General features: G+C 49.8%; 1 protein-coding gene across 7 annotated transcripts in view; it reads left to right on the forward strand.

Moving 5' to 3' along the window:
• ZBTB7B (zinc finger and BTB domain containing 7B) overlaps positions 1-21,042 on the forward strand; it is a 46,680-nt gene extending 25,638 nt beyond the window's left edge. For all 7 annotated transcript variants that reach the window (XM_061606345.1, XM_061606346.1, XM_061606348.1 and 4 more), the window contains 2 exons: positions 15,343-16,339; positions 19,003-21,042. In XM_061606345.1, the coding sequence (XP_061462329.1) occupies positions 15,351-16,339; positions 19,003-19,486 (1,473 nt within the window). In that variant the 5' untranslated portion in view covers positions 15,343-15,350 and the 3' untranslated portion in view covers positions 19,487-21,042. The remainder of the gene's footprint in view (positions 1-15,342; positions 16,340-19,002) is intronic.
• Positions 21,043-21,565: the final 523 nt, after the last annotated feature.

Here is a 21,565-nt window from a genome sequence, read left to right on the forward strand (position 1 = left end):
TTGTTGGTGCAGTCTTGAAAACACCGAGGTGGAACACCCAGGAAAGATTTGAACAGGGTGGGTGTTGCAATGCCCTAATATTATCTATACGGCCTGTGTGCTCTCGTTCAGTCATTTCCAAACTCCTGCGTTGTGAAATCACTTAAAAGAATTGATGCCCATGCATTGAGGAGGAAGAGGAGGAGGCCTGTTGTGTCTCCGTATGAGTTTGCTGTTCTGCCTTCTCCCAGCTGGTTTTGCCATGCCTCTCTAAGCCAGAGCATTCCGACGCATTCCCTATCCGTAGGGGAGGCTGCCTGTTGCTGCTCTGTGTCAGTTACTGCTGGCTTTTTCTCCTCAGCAACTCTCTCAGAAACTTGGGCTCATCTGAGGGTGGACAATTATCCCTCTTTCCCCCCTTTTTTTTAAAAATGAACTTTTCAGGGGTTAAGGCCTGAATGTACCTTGGCTACCTGGAGTTTGGGAAACTCTACTTAGTGGGTTATGGAATTTAATAGCAGGGTGCTTGAAAACGCGTGTCATGGCGACGCAGTCTTTATGTCTCTCTGACTTATCGGAAGGGGCCGGCGATGTTTGCTGGTTTGTTACATTTATTGCATTTTGTGTTTTTACCTGTTTTTGCCATTTTTCTTGCACTTTGCCTTGAGGTGATTGTAGAAGGCAAATTAAGAAGGCAGCATTAATGGGAAAGAGCTTTCTTATATTGAGCCATTAGTCCATCGAGCTCATAATAACAATAATAAATCATTGTTGTTATCCTATCCTCCTGCCTTTCCTTCAAGGAGGTCAAAGTGGCTTATATAGTTACCCCCCTCCCGAGACACACACACTTTAGCTTCACAACAACCTTATGAGGTAGGTTAGGCTGAGAGATAATGACCGACCCAAGGTCATCTAATGAGCTTTGTGGCCAAATGGACGTTCGACCCTGAGTCTCCCCAGTCCTGGCCCAGTGCTCTAGCCACTATACTGCACTGCCTTTCGATGCTGTGCTTGCATTTTGCCAGCTGCTGTGTTTGAAGGCCACAACTTGGGTGGGGGGAATCTCCGTAGGACTGGGAGAGCTGAACGGAAGCGCCCTTTGGCTTCCGTTGTCTCGGGAAGTAGCAGCTCAAAGCATCAGCAAATGCAGCAATGGCCGTACAAGAAGCTTTTCATCTTTTTTTTTTTTTAAATCCAAATAACGAGTGTGAGTTTTAAAAATGATAATAATCAAAATCGCCTCCTAAAGACAGAACAGTCCTCCTCATTTGGAATGCTCCAAAGGAGGGATTGCCAACCTGGTGCCTTGCAGATGTTGCTGGACTCCAACTCCCATCAGCATCTCCCAGCTCGGCCAGTGGCCAAGAACGATGGGAGCTGTCGTCTGACAATGTCTGGAGGGTACCAAGTTGGCTACCCCAGCTGTAAAGAAAGCACCTAGACTGAACCGCTGTACATTTGATTCAGCCTTTCCTCAATGTGGTGCCCCCTGATGCCCCAGCATAGCCAATGGCCAGGGTTGATGGGAAGTGGGGCATCCAGAGGGCCGCAGGTTCCCCTATCCCTGGGCTCAGGAGAAGAGGTGCATCTGGTTGACCACTGTGAGAACAGGCCACTAGACAAGACGGGCCACTGGCCTGATCCAGCAGGCTCTTCTGATGTTCTTATGTAACACTGACCCAGGGAGCGAGGAGTTGGAGGAGGCAGAAGGGAAAGAAATGACTCAGACGGTGGGAAGGCGGGGAAGAGTAAGGAAAGCCATTCTCTGTGTGTGTGTGTCTCTCTCTCCTGAGACAATGAGGTCTAGCCTCGTACGCTGTGGCCGTACCGCTTGGAAACTTGCCTTCTCCTTCCATGGTTAAAACGCTAAATGGACTCTTGTGTGGGATCTGTTTCCCCCGCTTCAGCTAGCCGGAATGCCAGCACACTGGTCAAATTACGCACATACACACACACACACCCTTGGCCTGGTGGCTGCACTTGTCCAGGTTTAACTCGGCCCTGCCCCAGTGAAGTGCCATCTTCCCTGATATCTAAGATTCATCTTTTTTTTTTCCCCATTGAGACCATGTTGTGTAGGGGCTGGGAATTCCGCAACCCATCCGAGCCACTCCTTTCCCCTGGGAACTTGCTGCCAGCGAAGTCACGCATCGGGGCGGCTGTGTGGTTTCGTACGAGGCCTCCTTGCCTTCCCTCCCTCCTTCCCTGCCTCCCAGCCCCACTTTCCCTACCAGCCGGCCTCCTTTCTGTGCCAGGGTCCTCCTGTCCCAGGGTAGAGGCCCTGTGTACCGGGGGCCATTCCCAGAACCTGTTTGGGCAAGCCACTTCCTCACCTACAGCCTGACTGGCACCGGTAGGGAGGTATCACAAGGCCCCCCCCTTTCCTTTGGGGCCGGCTTGCAACAGAGGGATTTATGGGCGTTGAGCTGAAAAGTACAGCTGGTTCCTAAGGCTGCCTGCCAGTGCCCAGGCGTTGCCATCCTTGGCCTCCCAGCCCCACAAGTCCACTTCCTTGACATGCCTGCCGAACTGTGCAGGCGAGAGGATCCGGACGCCCACAATGGGAGCCCCATGCCACACCCCAATCGGGACTTTTGGATATGAGCTCTCTTGAATGCATTCAGTGTTAGTCCCACTCAGCACAGACCCATTGAAGGTATTGTAGATGGCTAAATTAGGTGCCTTAATTTCAGTGGGTCTGCTCTAAGTTGGACTGAGCTGGATGCAACCCCATACCTCTTGTATGGTTTAGCTTTAATTTGGTTTTTAGTCAAGTCTCTGCCCCTTGCTCTTTTGTTTCAAGGCAGAAGTGGGGCGCCTGTGTGAGTGATCCTCCAAATGTTTTAGGATTCCAGCTTCCATCAGCCCCCTCAACAGCACGGCCAGGGATGATGGGAATTGTAGTCCAGCAAAGTCGGGGGGGGCACAGGTTTCCCTCCCCTGTCCTAGACACTGGCCCCAACCAATCAGGGATCACATATTACATGCACATACAAAGGTGTAAAGCCGGGATGGGGAGACTGTGGCTCTCCAGATGTTGTTGGACTCCAACTCTCACCAGGCAGCATGGTCAGTGGTTCAGCGATGATGAGAGTTGGAGTTCAGCAACATCTGGAGGGCCACAGAGTCCCCCATTTGTGATTGATATAGGCAGTAGATAAGTTAGTTAGGGATGATGGGAACTGGAGTCCAACAACATCTGGAGGGCTGCAGGTTCCCAGCCTTGAGCAGTCTATAGGGTGACCGTGTGTCTTATTCTACCAAGCAAGGATAGGCTAACTTACGGCCCTCCAGCTGTTGTTGAACTTCAACTCCTATCAACCTCCAGCCACTGTGGCCAATGTTCAGGGATGAGTCCAGCAGCAACATCTGGAGGGCAACAGGTTTTCCATCCTAGTTTAAGCTGTGGCAGAGCGGGGACTTGAACCTGGGGCCAGACTGTGTTGTTGAAGAGCCTTGGAATCTAAAGACAGCTTTGGCACAAATCCGGTAGATCACCTGTTTTGCATGGAGAAGGGTCCCAAGTTCAATTTTTGCCATCTCCAGGTTTTCTTTTGTAAAAAAAAAAAAAAAGATCAGAGAGCATGTGATGGGAATGACCCTTTTCTGCCTGAGACCCTGCCAGTCAGAGTGCTGGGCTAGATGGGCAAAGAATCTGGCCTGGTGTACTGGCAGCTTCACATGCCCCTCTTGCAACGCACAACTGTGGGCGAGTGCTGGATGTGCCCTGTACTTGACCAGTCATGTCCCAACCTATCAGTGATCATCTATTAAATGCACTTACAGTGGTGTTTTGGCAGGGATGGGGGTGCCCGTGGCCTTCCCGATGTTGTTCAGTTCCTATCAGCCCCTGCCAGCATTGCCAGTAGTTAGGGCTGATGGGAGTTGGTGAGTCCAGCAACAACTGGAGGGCCACAAGTTGTCCACCTCTGGGCCGGAGTGTCAAAGTCAGAGCAAGGAGATCTAGGTTGAAATGCATAAAGCGTCCTCTTTTTTTTTTTTTAATTGTCATGCACGCTTAGGAGTGGGAGAGAAGTGTGATTAAGGTCATACTATTCAGAGGTGAATCTACCTAATTAGCACTTTCCGAAACAATGCAAGAACTTAAACACAGCCATCCTTCAAAATCCGGAGTTATCTGAATTTTGCGATGCAGTTTGCCAGCCGAGTAACGTGTACAAAAATGACACGTGCTTGATACCATGTGCATCAATGCATAGTGAAAATCACATACAAATGTGCGTTATATTAGGGAGAAATTATTATTATTATTATTATTATTATTAATTAAATTTATACCCCGCCTTATGGCCAAAAGGCCCTCAAGGCGGCTTACAAAAAACATGCAACATAATACATCAATAAAATACAATTCTCAAAATTAAATAACAAATATACGTTGCAGAATTGTGTATAAAGGTGTGTATGTTAGGAAAAATTTGCACTAAAATGCTGGCAAATTTTCCTGAGGACTTTTTTTTTTTTTAAAAAAGAATTTGCAAACTGATGTTGAAATGCGGAGAACTGAAGCTAAGTTTACAACTTAGAAACAGAAACTAACAGGGATTTGTCCATCCCTCTACATGTTATGGCTCACAGCCCAAGGGTAGAAGTTAAATCTCTTGAGTTTCTTAAGCAAGCCGAGGGCCTGGAGCATTGCTAAGTAGGCGAGCCAAATCCCTCCTCCATGAAGCCCAGTGGTGTGTTCCGTCGAAGATGCTCTAACATTCAAAATTTATATTGTGGCTACATCTTATAAATCTCCCAGAGAGCTTCGGCTATGGGGCGGTATACAAATGCATTAAATAAATACATAAATAAATCTTCGTTCCTTGTGGCGCATGCATTTAAATGTGCTCACACATGCGCAAAAGTACCAAGGCACGCTGTTAAATCTCTCCCCCACCCATGGAACTGCCTGTGCAGATGGTAAATGTTGGCAAACGCGTTTCTTCTGCAGTAAGTCAAACCCAATCAGTTCTCTTGAGATACTCTTCAGTGTTAAGCAAAAATACAACTTTTTCTTTCTGTTTGTTTTGATATTAAATCTATATCCCGGCCCGTATTCCCAGAAGAATCCAAAGGCGGCAATTTTACCAAAGTGAAGTTTACCATTGCTCTGGAATCCAGAGCAGGACAGATTTGTGCAGAGTCGATGTACAGGGTGAACAGAAGGCAGATCTTCAAACCGCCAGAGAACTACCTGCTGCACATCAGATCCATCGACTCTGCACAAAGGGTAGATCTCTGGGTGATTGGAAGCCGATCAGAGCAGGAGAAGAGCGAGACTGCTGGATCAGGCCAAAAGGGGCCCATCTAGTCCAGCATCCTGTTCTCACAGTGGCTAGCCAGATGACCATTTTGGGAAGCCCACAAACAGGACCTGAGCGCAAGAACGTCAGCCTGGATGCCCGAATCCTAATTGTGAAACAGTGGCAACAACAACAATTCCACAGACACACACACACACAAATTATACTGCTGAAATGAAGAGAGCTTGGGGCGCTTATGTGTGGGAGGGGTGAGGATTGAAGGACTGTTGAGCTCCGCATTCGGATCTGGCACTCCAACGAGACTCCCAGGCTCAGAATTCTTCCAATTCTAAGCATATCCCTTTTGCGCCTGGCTGCAGCTGGTGGATTTCAGGGTTCTAGTAAACAAATCGGAACTAGATCCCGCAAATTGGAAGGTTTTGCTGATGTGCAACAAGTGTATAAATGGGCAGGGTGCAGCAGGGAGAAATTTATTTATTTATTTATTAGATTTCTATCCCACCCTTCCTCCCAGTAGGAGCCCACTACTGGGAGAAACCACCCTTGGTGTAAGAACCAGTTTTATGACCACTGAAAGCTATCTGTGTGAAGAGTCTCAGAGGCTTACACTGCTTTAGAGTCGAAGGGGTTGATGGCTCAGTTGTCGAATTGTTGTGTGTGCGTGTGTGTGTGTGTGTGTGCACGCCATTATCACATAAGATGATTAATCATAAGACGCTTGGGAGAGTTCAAAGCTCTTTGTGCTTATCTCGGTATCTTGGCTTCAACCCTGCAAGGTAGGCTGTCTTCTATATTGCCAATGAGGTGGTAGAGGCTGAGAACAGACCAGCGTGCTCCAAGCGTTGGCTGGTGTGAGATTTGAATCTTGACAGACTGTCCGACGCTTGGAAGGCTGTGAGCTTGAGATCCCTTCTGCACAGAGTGCTCCCATCTTAATCCATCTTTCACGGCCATGCTTGCAAGCAGGGTGTAAATTGGTGTACACAGGGTGTAAATTTCGCAACAAACGCTTTAATTTTTCTAAGTTTTCTTTTGAAAGTCTTTGTCATGTTTTGCTCAGAAGACGTGTGTGTTTGCCGGTGCCCATTGACTAGCAGATTAAGACGTTGGCTGAGCAGTGATAGTTTTTTGGGTCAGAAATGGGGGGATTACCAAATATCCATTAGTAAACCAATCTGGTCAGTAAATCCAGCTTCTGGAAGGTAACTGGGCCTGGAAATTGAACACAATTCCAAGCTGGATTGACAAAAGATATATATATATATATATTTAAACTCTTGACTCCGCCCCTTGCCCTGCCTGGTTCCACTTCTGACCTGCCAGCTTGTGTTTCAGATCCTGCCAAATTCCACTAGGCTCCACCCCTGATCTGCTAGAGCTCAAATTCTGTTAGGCTCCACCTCCATCCATCAAGCCCTGCCTTTCAGCTGCCAGGCTCCACCGCTCCCGTGCCACCAATATTTCTGAAACCTATAATTTAGCCACCCTTGTTGGGGAGGTACAGCAGGCTCTGGGGCTGGTTCTCAAGGGGGAGCTGCCCCAGATGCAAGGGGCGTGCAAAGAGGGCTTCTCTCTCTTTTAAGAGTCACGCAGCTGGGGGAATTTTGGCTGATGCAGCTTTTCTGAACCCCTGTTGTGGCAAGTGGCACTTTCCAAAACTTCCCCGTTTGTTGCGCTCATCCTTTTTTGGCATCCGGTCACCCTCTGTATTCGGGGTTTCCCGTAAATGCACCCAAAGATGCTTATTTCTGCCCCCCCATCCGCCCCAACACCTCCTTGCCTTATCTCTTGTCAGAATCTCCCCCGAGAACGACAGAGGTGGAAAAACCCCTCCTCCACTCACTGCTGGGATAGCTCAGCCCCGTTGAAACATCCGGCCTGCGAACCACCAGTTTGATTTTATTTTTTGCAAACCAACTGGAGGTGAAAAATGGCCTGGAAGCTATACCCTTCCACCCTCTATCTCAGCCTTTCCCAACCTGGTGACCTCCAGGCGTTGCTGAACTACAACTCCCATCACCCCCAGCCACTGGCTGTGCATGCAGAGGCTGACAGGAGTCGGAGCCCCAGCAACATCCGGAGAGCGCCAGGTTGGGGGAGACTGCTGTGGCCTTTTCCTTTGGAAAAGAGGAGGAGGGCAAAGGGTTCTGGACGTGCTCAGGGGTTCTGTTGACGAGCCTTGGGGAGCCATTGGCCATGGCTAGCCAGGCCTGCATAGCTTTGCAGTCTAGCAGCTGTGGATCGTGGCTAGCCATGCACTCAGGGTCCCCTTGTGTAGTTTGCCACAGGGGCTTATTGAGCTCCCGGTGGGTTACTCTGGCGACCCAGATTCAACTTTGACGTTGTGGAAACATAGATCCTCCGGTTCATGTTGTGCCCACTGCTGCATGATCAGTATATATATATTCTAAATATTTGGTCAGATATGCCTCTGGACCTCATGAGGGAGGTATTTGGCTAGCCCACTTAGTGCTGCTCTGAGCCCCTGGTGGAAACAGATCCTCTGCATGAGCAGTAGAACCCAATTTAGATTTTTGAATATTTGTTGGAGCATGCGGCTAGACCTCATGGAGGAGGCAGTTGGGTAGCCCACTTAGCAAAGCTCTGAACCCCTTGTTGCTGAACGTGAAATGCCATACCATTTTCTTCCCTCACTCCCCTGCCCGTCAGATGGTGGAGAGTATAGTTTTTAAAGCCTGGGCTCCAAAATCTCACTCTTAGGTGATGGAGAGATGACTTTTGAGTGGTTGAGAGGCCGTGGGTGTGACAAGCCAGCAGGCATGCGATTCTCATAGACCCCACGGCTGGCCTGCCACAGCAGAATCTTTTGCTGAAAACAGGAAAAGGTATCAAACCCCAGAGCACCCACGTCGAAGGTGCATAGCAAAGATCTGGCTTGGATGTCACTATGAAGGGGTTGCCAGATTTTCCCTTTAAAGACAGCCTTACAGTCCTTAGGTCAAGAGTTGCAACAGGGTGGCTATCATACACCTCTGTCTTGTATTACAAAGGGGTGCAATAACAAGCATACAGGTAGGACCAGACTCTCCCCAAGATTAGCTCAGCTCCCTAACCAGAGCCAAATATCTGTTTTTCAAGATCTGTTGGTATACTCTCTGCCATAGGTGGGAAAATAATTTAAGCATAGCAGATGGCTGGATTTTCATTATTATTATTTGAGGGTGGGGGAGGCAGTGACACTCAGGATGGCTTCGTAGCTTAAATTAAGTCAGAATCTTATTTTTGTAATGCCAGGATCCAGTCATGGAGTTATGTGTAACGAAAGTGGCAGGGCTAGAGTACCAGTGGGCATGTGTAGAGTGCCTTTGTGTCACCACTGATGAACTGTAGGCACTGCAGGTTTGGGTCCAAGTATGTCTCATTTTTTTTAAAAAATGTGAATGTGGGGAGATTATAAATGCTAAATGTTGACTATGAAAATCGAATTTGAATGCCTGCCCATCCAAGGATTAAGTAGTTTGCTATCCCTTTGATGCAGTTTTTCCCACCCGGGAAATGGAATCATTACTCACTAACCTAGATAATTATTTAAGATTGTTTCTAATACAAACTTTATTCCTGCGGGTTTTACACCTTCTGACACTGGCTTGTTATTCCAACTCTGATACCCCACCTCTCAGTTCCTTATGTTCCATAGTCCATCCCTTGTGAAAATTTGCAGTACGCAAGATCATAGCCTTCCAAAGTGCATTTCAGTTATTTCTATGCCAATGAGTTACAAAAGAACCATCTTCTCTTAAAAAAACCCCCAAAACTACGACTGTTTTATTTTAGTTTTAAAACTCATATCAGATGCACAGTTAAATTGGAAGGAATTATCCCAAACCATGGTCAACCAGCTGCTTGGAACAGAACCGGATATTCCCACGTTTGGACAACTTTAATTTATGTTATTTATGCTGTTAAACATGTATCCCACTCCTAACATTCCATGGAGCTTAGGGCTGCAAATATTATTCTACCATACACCCCTTTTTATCCTCCCAACAAGCCTGTAAAGTAGGCTAGGCTGAGAGAGGAAATGTTTGGCCCAACCTGTTAGCCCTGTAGATGAGTGGGGATTTGAACCTGGATCTCCCTGGTCCAGCTCTCTTAACTACTATGCCATAATGCCTCTTAAAATACCAATTAATTCCCTAGCAGCCTTCCCCAACCTGCCGCCCTCCAGATGTTGGTGGACTCCAACTCTCATCATCCCTGACCATTGGCCATGCTGGCTGAGGCTGATGGGAGATGTAGTCCAACACACCTGAATGGCACCAGGTTGAGGAAGGCTGCTTTTGAGTGCTGAGTGTCTAAAATGGATTTCATATTGAAGATGCTCATAATGGCAATAAAACACAAGACGACATTGCTTGTTCCTTGAAAACAAACAACCGCCCCCGAAAATAATCAATTTTGATACTACATTCATAGTTATGTGCACTAATGTACAAGGTTTAAGGGGAGGTTAAAAGGGGGTTAATCTCACACTGAACGTATGATAGGGGATTGAGGATCCCAGGTATATTTTTAATAGTTCTTATTGCCATTTTTAAATTTATGCAGTTAAAACATGAGGATCCCACGTCTTGAGCACATATTTATTTCTTTATTTGTACTGGGTGGGCAATCTGTCACCCTCTGGAACGTTGTTGGATTCCATAATCTCTGAGCGTTGGCCAAGCTGGAAGGCAACAGGTTGCTCCATTCCTGCTTTACACCTCCGTAATGTATTTAGTATGTGATCCCTGATTGATTGGGACATATGTCTAAGACATCATTCCTGACAATTGGCCATGCTGACAGGGGCTGATGCAGGATGGAGTCCAACTATATCTGAAGGGCCACAGGTTCCCCATCCCCGCTTTACACCCCTGTAAGTTCATTTAATATGAGATCCCTGTTTGGTTGGGATATGTGTGTAGAGCAAGGGTGGTGAAGCTGTGGTCCTCCAGATGTCACTGGATTCCAGTTCTCATCATCCCTGACCATTGGTCATGATGGCTGGGGCTGATGGAGGTTGCAGTCCAACAACATCTGGAGGGCACCAAGTGCCCCATCCCTGATTTACATTTTTATCCTATTGTCCTTCAGGAAGCTCAGAAGGGTTCTCTCCTATCTCTCCTCTCAATCACTTTATCCTTGCTACAACCCTTTGAGGTAGGCCAGGCTGAGAGAGGGGAACCAGCCCAAGGTCACCCAGGGAACTTTGCAGATAAGATGGGATTTGAACCTGGGCTAGCTCTGTCTCTTACTTATGTGCCACTTCTGCCTGCCACAGTGAAGGCTCTGTGTTTTCAATAAGCTGCCAATAGGCAGAAATCCACCAAGCCAAGCTTCCCCAGAGATGGCTGAACCAGTTGAATTTCTGCTCCTCATACAGTTTTTCAAGCATCTGCCCGTACCTGATTGTGTTTTGCCCTGCCAGACCCCCCCCAACCCCCCTCTCTTTTAAACCATGCTTGGCTGCTGGCTGTGTCAGAGCTGCATTCTCTAATCCCAGCCCTGGCTCTTCCTGCTAATCCCTCCCTAATCTGATTGGGGTTTTGTCAGGGTTTGTCAACCCAAAGGGGCATGATGGCTTAATTGCAGCTAAACCGGGCCTTCCTGCCTCCCACCTGTGGCCGCAGGGGCAGGTGGGGAGGCTTTGTGGGTAATCTCAGGACTCCTGCGTTCTATTCCCAGCACTGGAAGGGGAAGTGAGAGCCAAGGTTTCTGCCTTCGCAGGGAAAGGTTGCTGTTTTATATTTTGCGCCCCTCCACTTCGCAGCAGCTAGGCAGAAATTCAACAGGAAAACCTCTAACACACACACACCCTTCTCTGCTGTGAAGACCATGCAGCAGCTCAATTTCTAAACTCTTTCACAGCAGCTAAGCAGAAATTCAAACACTCTCTCTTCTGTGCTGTGAGGATCATACAACCGCTCAACGCCCGTCTGAAATGCAGCTTTCCTGGGTGCAGGGTGTGTGTGAAGAGGATGTCCGCATCAGGCTCGGGGCCTTGGAGCCTGACGGGGCAGGGAGTCTGGGGTGGGGAAACCACTGGGGCGACGGAGGAACCTGGCCTGCCTCCTAGCCGGGACTTGGAGATACAACGAAGAAGCCAAGCAAGGCCTGGCCTGGGCATTTTGCTCCCTGCCCTGAGAGCAGGCAATCTAAGTCTCTTTCTCTCTCTGTCTTGCAAAGGTGCCCCTCTTGCTGCTTTGCACCTTGCATGGGCTGGCAAAGTTCTACCTGTGAGCTGGCATCCCTGGCCCCCTGGGGCGTTGCCATGACGTGAGGCGCGCCCAGCTCCTGGGTCAGAGTGCTCCAACGAAAGCCACGCCTGCCTGGCAGGTCTTCCACCCCCCCTGTTGCTTTCTCTCCCTCCCCGCAAAAGCCTGCCCGCCCGGCCCCTTGCCCGTCCGGTTGGGCCTGCTTGGCAGAGAGAGCGAGGGGCGCGGCTGCCCCTGTTTGGAGCCTGTTCCTTTCCCACCCACCCTTGCCCCTGAGAAGGCAAACAGCTCAGCTGGCGGGCACCCAAGGCGGGCAGGGAGTGGCCACAACGCAGCCCGACTTCCGAGAATAAGATGGTGCAAGATCCAACTCTTTCTCTCCCCCACACACACACCCTGACATGGTTGCCCACTGGCACCTTGGTTGTCTGAGCTAAAAGTGCAGAAGAAGAAGGAGTAGGGGGGAAAGAGGGGGATATATTGGGCTAGGGGGGTTGGGGGGTTGATTGGTATTGGGTAAGGACGGGCAAGTTGTCCGTTTTGGTTTCTCTCATTTTCCCAGTCTGAGTTTCAGTTCTACATACAGACACACACACACACCCCTTCATGAAAATCCAGCAGCATTTTAGTGCCAAACAGACACATTTTTGTATGCATTTTTTGCCCACCAGTCACAGTTTTGCAAAATAATTTCCCCCAAAGTGCCGCCTTTTTGTGCGTTGTTTTCACTAGCATACGTGTTCAATGCACACTCTTCCGGTGTGTGTGTGTTTCATATGCGCTTTTGTGTATGTTACTGGGTGGGAAAACTGCGCTGCAAAAATCAGAGTACGTTGCGCATTTCCAAGGATGGCTGTGCTTTGCCTCTCCTGTTGTTTCAGAAAGTGTGAATGAGGTGGGTTTGCCTTTAAATGCGGATCGAATCCAGTTTCTCCCCTATCCTTAGTCTTAGGCCTTCTCTAGGAATTGCGCCTGAGACCTCTTCTGCAGTGCCAAGGATCTTTATGGATGGGGGGGGGAGAGCTGATCGTGGCACCCTCTGGATATTGTTGGACTCCTGTCAGCCCCAGCCAGTATGACCAATGGTTGGATGATGGGGGTCCAGCACTGTTTGGGGGTGGTGGCAGCTCCTTGACTGCTCCTGATCTATACTCTGGTGCATAGAAACGACAGTGCCCCTGAAGACATACAGCAGGGATGGGGATTATGTGGCCCTCCTGATGGTGCTGAATTACAACTCCCATCACCCCTGACCATTGCCCATGCTGATGGGATTTGGAATCTAGCAACTTCTGGAGAGCCACAGGCTCTCAGTTCCTGCTGGAAGCCTCTGTAAGTGCATTTAATATGTGATCTCTGACTGGTTGGGACGTGCGTCTAGGACATGGACAGGGAATCTCAGGCCCTCCAGATGATGTTGGACCTGAAATCCCATGGAGGGCAGCCTTCCCCAGCCTGCCACCCGTAACATGTTTTGGACTGCAGCTTGCATTGGCCCCGGCCAGCAGAGTTGCAGTCCAAAACATCTGGGGGGTGCCAGGCGGCGGAAGGCTGGCCTAGGAGATGACTTCTGTTAGGAGGCCGTGCCGCCTGGCACGGGTGGGGATACTTTTTCAGCCCAGGTGGCACATCTCCTCCTGGGCAGCCTCCCAAGGGCCACAGGCCAGTGATGGGTTGGGCCAGAGGCAAAAGTGGGCGGAGCAACGGGCGTCACTTTTACCTTTGTTCAATAGGTTAGTTCTGCACGCGCCCCTCGCTCGCCTTCATCCCGGCAAGCGAGGGGCAAGATCAGAGTTCAAGGGCATGTTCCAGCCAGGCAACAACCTTCAAGGATGGTGCAAAGCAGAGCTGGTGCCCGGACGTGGCCTAGGGAGAGTTACGAGGGCCAGGTAGAGAAGCCTGGAGGGCCGCATTCAGCTCCTAGGCCTGAGGTATCTCTCCCGCCACCCAATTACACTCGCCATAGCTGCTCTGGATTCTGTTTCTGGGTTGCGCTGAGAGCAGAGGCTTCCGACCGAGGCTTGCAAATGTTAACCTTGTCGTGGGTGGCAAGAGGGGGCGACTCTATCTTTCCTAGGAATCTGCCTCTACCCAGTTGGTATCAGGACCCTTGATCTGTTTTGTACCGTCTGGGGGCGAGAGGACTTCCTCCTTCATTGGAGATGAAGTCGCTGCTGCATTCTGTCAGAGTGTGCAGACTTCCTTTGTGTGTGTGTGTTTGTGTGTGTGAGAGAGAGAGAGTTGCTGTGGTGCATCTGCCATCTTCCCTGAAGGAGGCCCTCTTTCTTGCGTTATTTAATTAAAGCGTTGTTTTTAATCCCACCCTTCGGCCAAAAAGGTTCCCAGCGCAGCTTACATACGATCAGTTGGGGAAAGAAAAAAAAGACAGCCCCTGCCCGCCGGCTGGCACTCTGAAAAACACAACACGAAAGGAAAAAAGGATAAGTAGGGAAGAGGGAAGTGAGCAAAACACAATCCTTTTTGACTGAGACTCAGAGGAGCTCTCTTCAGCTCTCGCCTCCGTCACGAACAGGCTCAGAGTTGTAGCTGTCTTGGGCCTCCCTCAGTCTGCAGTGCAAGGATGCTAATACCAGCCTACCTTCCAAGGTCATGGTGAAGATTGTCCCCAGATTTACATGTGTGACGTGCCGGTGATGACTTGCAGATTTGTTGGGTCTCTTAAAAGGCCCACGGTAACTGATATAAAACGTGATGTTGGCTGCAATCCCGTTGAATTTGACACAGCCTACTCCTGAGTTGACATGTGGTTGTTTCTAATGTTAGCTAGACCCATTGAAATGAGTGGGCATGACTGTCTTAGGTCTGTCGATCTTAGTGGGTCTACTCTGAGTAAAACCTGGCTGGATTCAACCCATTGGAGGCATTGCCTTGATGTTGGTGGTGTTCAGTACAAATAAACTCAGATGTCAGATATTTTTCTCCGTAATGCAGTGGCAGAACATGCAGAAGGCCCCTGCTAGGAATGTGCTAGAATTCTGCCTAACTTGGATTTGGAACCAAATTTTCTGTTAAATTTGTTTATTCTGTATTGCGGAGTTTTTGTTGTGATTGTCGGCAGCTAGTTTTGAAAATAGATTTTTTATATTAAAAAGAAGACTCAGCCTCTAAAATACCAATATTAAGAATGATAATTTTATCAATATTTCCTTTCAAAATATTGATATTTCCTTGTAAAATATATTAATACCAATATTTTTTGCAAGGGGGAAAAAAAGGATCAGTAAAAAGCAGTGGCTAGCGGACAAAGAACGAATGGGAATCGATATTGGCCTGTTAGGTCGGCAGAATGCACTGGCCAACAGATCCGTCCCTTGTTCCAAGTTCAATTCCTGACATCTCCCGGTAGGGCAGGGAGAGACCCTAGCCTGAAACCTTGGAGAGTCACTGCCAGTCAGTATCAACAATACTGAGCTAGATGGGCAAGGGTCTGACGCCGTATAAGGCAGCTTTACGTATAGGCCCCCATCTGCACGATACATTTAAAGAACGATACATTTAAACAGCCATGGCTTCCCCCAAAGGATCCTGGGAACTGTAGTTTGTGAAGGGTGCTGAGAGTTGTTAGGAGACCCCATTTCCCTCACAGAGCTATAATTCCCATAATCCCCTGGGAAGAGGGATTGACTGTTAAACCACTTTACCAACTATAGCTCTTTGAGGCAAAAGAGGGTCTCCTAACAACTCCCAGTATCTTTCACAAACTACAGTTCCCAGAATCCTTTGGGGGAAGCCGCGACTGTTTAAAGTCAATCCCTCTTCCCAGGGAGCCAATGCTATTTCAATGTGAAGTCTAAATACTGTATGTATTGACTGGTATCCCTGTTCTTCTTCCTTTTCCCTCTGTACAGGTGAGGCAATGGGCAGCCCCGAAGACGACTTGATTGGGATCCCTTTCCCGGAACATAGCAGCGAGCTGCTGGGGAGCCTGAATGAGCAGCGCCGGCGGGGAGTTCTCTGTGACGTGACCCTGCGGGCCCAGGGCTCAGAATACCGGACCCACCGGGCTGTGCTGGCCGCGTCCAGCCGCTACTTCCAGCGGCTCTTTGCGGGGCCCGGCATGGGCGTGTGCGAGCTGGATTTTGTGGGGGCCGAGGCTCTCGGGGCCTTGCTGGACTTCGCCTACACCGCCACGCTGACCATCAGCACGGGCAGCCTCGGAGAGGTCTTGCGGGCCGCCCGCCTCCTTGAGATCCCATGCGTGATTGCTGCTTGCATGGAGATCTTGCAGGGCAATGGCCTGGAAGCCCCCGTTCCCGATGACGCTGCCCGTGAGCGCGCCCGGCGCTACTTGGAGGCCTTTGCCACCCTGCCCAGTGCTGAAGGGGACCTGGCCGAGCCCCTGGTCTACCCAGCCCCCCGCCGTAGCAAGAAAACCCGCAAATTTCTACAGACCAAGGGCTCCCGCCTCAACAACCATGTCGCTGAGCTGTCCCTGTCACCATCTCCTTCTTCTACGGGGACGCAGGAGCGCCCGAGCCCTCCCAGCCAAACCTCTCCTGCACCAGCCCTCATCCACCCCCGAGAGGATGACGAAGAGGCGCTCGTGCTCTCTCGTAGCTTCCCATACCAGTACACCCCAGGCCTCTCCCCAGAAGATCTGGGTTCGGACGACGAGCCCGTTGAGCACGACATTGTGTCCTACATGCGTGCACTGAACCCAGCGGGTCTGTCCCGGGGTCTCGACCCCCCTGACAAGCTAGTGCGTAAGCGTCGTTCACAGATGCCCCAAGAGTGCCCTGTCTGCCACAAGGTTATCCACGGCGCCGGCAAACTACCCCGCCACATGCGCACCCACACCGGGGAGAAGCCGTTCGCCTGCGAGGTCTGTGGGGTCCGTTTCACGCGGTGAGTCTTGCTCTCTCGCTCTCTCTCGAAACCTGTTCCCACCCACCTGCTGCCGGTGCCTGAGGCCTGGTTTGACATCTGTGGCAGGATGAGGCGGGTGCGCGAGGCGGTAGAAGTGCTGAAGTCGTAGAACAGACTGTACCACATGTGAGTGTAGGTGGGGGATACCACAGCTTCCTCCTTTTGCTCTTGGACGTGTTTGTTTGTTTTTTTTAAGGAGGAAGAGGTTCTAGATCTGAGGTGGGGAACTTTAAGCAGCCTGAGGGCCACATTCCTTTGTGGGTAACCTTCCGAGGGCCACATGGGGTTGATTGTCAAGCCATGCTGGGAATTGTAGCTCTGTTGGGGCAATAGGGGTCTCCTCACAAGCAGTGACTGTTTGAAGTGGAATAACATTGCCTTGAAGGTATAGCGCTAAATGCTGGTGTGACCCAGTTCTAACAGAGCGGAAGATCTGGCAGGTCCAATACTGTTTTTGGAGCCGGGCTAGAGCACCTGTGAACCCTTTCTTAGACTCCAGCTCCCTTCATCTTCTGCCATTGGCTATGGTGGCTGCTGGGAAATGGAGTCCAAGAACTTCAGGAGGGTCCACAAGTTCCCTGGCTCTGATCTGGTGTTTAGATGGTATGCAGAGTTGTACGGCAAGACCCAGTTTATGCAATCCTCAGAATCAAGCCCTGGAGCTCTTCTTGGATTGCACCATTTCAAACTTGGGAAGGGAGGGGATTGGGGGTTTGAAGGTTTCTCCACAGTAAGAACTTCCTTGTCATACCAAATTGGGCTGAGCTAGGTTCCTAACATGCTTGTTCTCTATGACTGCGTTGGGAGTCCCTCCCTTGCCTTTGGGGGGAGGGTTGCATTCAAACACAGAGTTTCCTCCCCAGGATCTGAAATGGTGCAGTCTGGTGAAGCTTTACCACTTCCATGTCTGCTGATTTGTACAAACTGGCCCCGGCTTCTTTCCATTTGGTTTATAACTGGGCCGTTAGCCCTCCTCAAAGTAGACCCATTAAAATCAGGGGGCTTATGTTACCCATGGCTCTTGCTTACAAAGGGGCCGCTTCTGAGTACAATTTAGCTGGAACAAAGTCAGTGTGTTTTTCAAGTTCACTGTTGGGATTTTCTTCTTCTGAGATGTGGAGTGCCGTGAGGCCAACCATTATTATTTTTTTTACAGAAGAGTGATAAGAGATGGTTAAAATAAATATATATATTTTTAAACCTGTGCAATAAGAGGCGTCTCCTCTCCCAGAACTGTCAGCAGCCAAGGGAGAGGTGAGGCAGCGAGGGCTGTACCCTTGGCAGCAGACACGAGACAGCGAGCGCCACACCATCGGCTTCCCTAGAGGTTGACTCCCAGTAGGCGCCTCCCTTCCCACAGCTCCCTCTAGTGGTCATTTACACATTAATCTGACTACAAACAATTAGTGCAGGGCTGGGGAACCGCTGGCTCTCCAGCTGTTGGTGGACTGCAACTCCCATCAGCCCCAGCCAGTATGGCCAGTGGTCAGGGAGGATGGGAACTGGAGTCCAACAACAACTGGAGAGCCACAGTCCTGATTTAGTGGCTGAATTTGCTTCTCCCCTCCCCCCTTTGTATCATGTCTATTAGACCACCGTTCTTCAACCTCGGGTCCCCACATGTTGTTGGAGTACAGCTGCCATCATCCTTGGCCACTGGCCAATCTGGCTGTGGACCCAAGGTTGAAGAACGGTGCATTAGACTGTAAGGACTGAGACTGTATTTTTTGTTTTCTCAAAAAAAAAAAAAGTAGAAACGCCTAAGAAATCTCAGGTGATCTCTTCCTAAATAATAATGGTCTTTTCTCCAACATCATTCCCTGATGGACTTCGGGTGTCTTATAACTTCAGGCCAGCAGTCTTCTTTCCTTATTTGAGAAATGTATGCCCCATTTTTCACCATATGTCTACAATATGCAAAATTTAAAACCTAGATCAAAACAGCGGAATCAATAGGACAGCATTCATGAAGCCCTCTTGAAATAAAACCGTATTAACTTGACATTTGAAACTTAGCAAGGATGGTGCCTGCCTCATTTGTAATCGGCGGGGAGTTCCACAGACTTGGACCAACTACACTGAAGGCACCACTCCTTGTTGACGCTAGTAGTGCGCATATGTTTTGTCTTCACAGCCATAAGGCCTAGGAACCTGAATTATTATTATTATTTCTTCAAGGAAGATCATATTCTCAAGCTGCTGATATCTGGCACCTAATACCAAAATCCATGTGTGTGTTTTCATGTGTAAAATATTATTTGGATCCTAAAACAGCCCTAGTCTTGTGCAGCTCTCCGTGTCCCTGGCTTCTCTCTACTGCCATAAGGACTAGCAACCCTGCTTGTTAGAAAGTGAGATCGTAACATCATAAGGACTAGCAGCCCTGCTTGTTAGAAAGTGAGATCATAATGTCATAAGGACTAGCAACCCTGCTTGTTAGAAAGTGAGATCGTAACATCATAAGGACTAGCAACCCTGCTTGTTAGAAATTGAGATCGTAACGTCATAAGGACTAGCAACCTGCTCATTTGAAAACGAGGTTGTAACGAGGAAGGGAGCTGTCACTTGGCCACCTGCAGAGATTTTTCCAACCTCTTCCTGCCACAAATCTTCTGCTTCCTCTCCCCCATCCTCTTTTGCAGGAACGACAAGCTCAAGATCCATATGCGGAAACACACGGGCGAACGCCCCTATTCTTGCCCGCACTGCACGGCTCGTTTCCTGCACAGCTATGACCTAAAGAACCACCTGCACCTCCACACGGGCGCTCGCCCTTATGAGTGCTGCCTGTGCCACAAGGCCTTTGCCAAGGACGACCACTTGCAACGCCATCTCAAGGGCCAGAACTGCCTGGAGGTGCGAACGAGGCGCCGGCGTCGCGGGGCTGAGCATGAACCCGACTCTGTGCCCCCAGCGGGGATGCCCCCATCCTCCACCGACCTCGACTTGACCAATGGGCAGACGGAGGGGCTGTGCCTCTCCCTTGCCCGCCACTACTGGGATCAGGCCCGTGCCCATCAAGCGGCGTCTCCTCTCCCTAAAGAAGAGGAAGAAGAGGAGGAGGAGGAGGAAGGCCGTGAGGAGAGGATGCTGACAGATGGTCCGCCGGCGATAGAAATGGTGTAGGGCCCAAGACTAGGCCCTAGCCCTGCCTTGCCTGGGCTGTTGCCGTGGTGACTCTCCAGGGACTAGGCCATGGACCAGGCCAAGATGCACGATTTCCCCCCTTCTGTTGCCGTGGCAACCACATGGTACCAGGCTCTTGAGATGCACTGTGCCCTTCCCATTCCTAGTGTGCTGATTTGGTGCCTTTAGCAGCCTCTTCGAGAGTTAGGGGGCAATTATGAACCAAAGCAGGTGAGCGGGTGGGCACAGCAAAGCAAGGAGGGGGGTGTAAGCTCAGGATCGCAGAAATAAGCAATTAAATAGTGGTAGTACTAAAAAAAGAGATAAAAATGGCAAGAGGATTAACTTTGGGGAGGGGGAGTGGATGGCGGTCCCCCAGACCCTGCACTTTTGGGGTATTCCCATCCCCATGTTAGGGAGGGTGGACAGCCAGAGTTATTTATTTATTTTACGGAAAGGATGGGTTGACGATCTTTAGAAGAGGTGCCAGGGTTCGATTCCCTTGTCACTGCAGAAATTTGTTTCTGAAGGAGATCTCTATATTCTTCCTGCTGCTGAGGCTGGCAGCTGTTTTTTTTTGGGGGGGGAAGTGGCAGCTCACGCCAGGCTTGCAACTTTTCCTTTGCGTGGTGGGGGGTGGGGATGGGGGTATTTTCTCACCCAGGGCGTGCATCTACTGCACTTCATTTTTGCAACGATGAGCCGCGCTAAGCTCTTGATGCCTGTCCCTCTTCTGGCGTCCTTGCACAGTGCGATGGGCTGGTCCCAGCACCCTCGGCCCCTTCCCTTGGGGCAGGATGTCTTCTGCCCCACAGCTCTTCCCACACCCACCCACAATCACACGTACAGAGCTCCTTGCAAGAAAATAAATTTTAGCACTTGTGGTTGCCATCAGCCTGGGGTTCACCCCCTTCCCAAATACGGACGTTTTATTCCAAAACAAAAGGTATCATGGACCTTTGCACAAAGAAGCAATGGCCCCTTTGCATGCCCCCCACCTTTGCTCACTTTAATCTCCCTCCCCTTCACATCCTATATGACTTCATTGCACTAGGGTTTGCCAGCAATTTTAGGAGGGGGGTGTTTCGGACTGGCACACCTCTCAGTGATGGTTAGGGATCAGGTCTATTTCCCCACTATCATTGTTTGCACATTCCATAGATTTCCCCCACTGCCACCCCTCTGGAGGGGTGAGATAGCTTGCTGGGGGAGGCTAGAGTGGGTGGTGGGAGACGTCCATCCCTAGAGTATTAGCACAGAGTTTAATCTATATTTAAGAGATGATGTAATATATTATTCCACCCCTCTGATTGTCCCTCTGCCCCAGCCGTTCCCAATTTTCTCCCCTACCCTCCCAGCAGGAAGTGTGGCATGGGGGGAATCTCTTGTCTGGTGAAAAGAGCAGGGGCAGGTCTTGAGTGAGCCCCATATTGTCTTCCCTGGCTTTTTAAAAAAAGTGCCTGTATGTTTAAACTTGAATCTTTAGCTACTTGAAATGCAAAACGGATTGTTGGTTTCTTCCTCTGCCCTGCCCCCCCCCGCAATATCTCGGCTAAGGCCCCTTCCCCTTTCATTAAACCCTCCCTGCGCTGCTGTTTTCTCAATGATTCGCTGGTAGAGAGAGAAAATTTTGGAGATGGATGGGAAACTTCAACGATGTACTCCTGATTGTCTTTCTTGTTCGTGAAGTCCTCTCTGGCTGCGGAAGCACTAGGAAAAAATGTGGATATTTTTCTGGACGCTGGCTGGGTGGGTGGGTGGGTGGGATGTCCCCCCGTTTGTTTGTCGGTTTTTTTTTTTTAATTAATGTGCTGGTATTCCCGGTGACCGTTGTTCGTTGAGGCTGCTTGACAATAAAAATGGAAAGCAGGGGAAATCTTCGCCTGTAATTATGTTTGCATTGACTTCATGGGGGGAGAAAGATGGAGGGAGGAAAGTGGCTTCAGTGGTCACCAAGTGTGGCTTGAGGGCCTGTGGGCCTATGCTGGAACGTGCCACTGTGCTGACAGCCGTGTGTGTGTATCTACATATTTGTCTCACACTAAGTCTGTTGTGGAAGCGAAGGGACAAATAGGTGGC

This window comes from Rhineura floridana, chromosome 22 (assembly GCF_030035675.1).
Source record: "Rhineura floridana isolate rRhiFlo1 chromosome 22, rRhiFlo1.hap2, whole genome shotgun sequence".
NCBI lineage: Eukaryota > Metazoa > Chordata > Lepidosauria > Squamata > Rhineuridae > Rhineura > Rhineura floridana.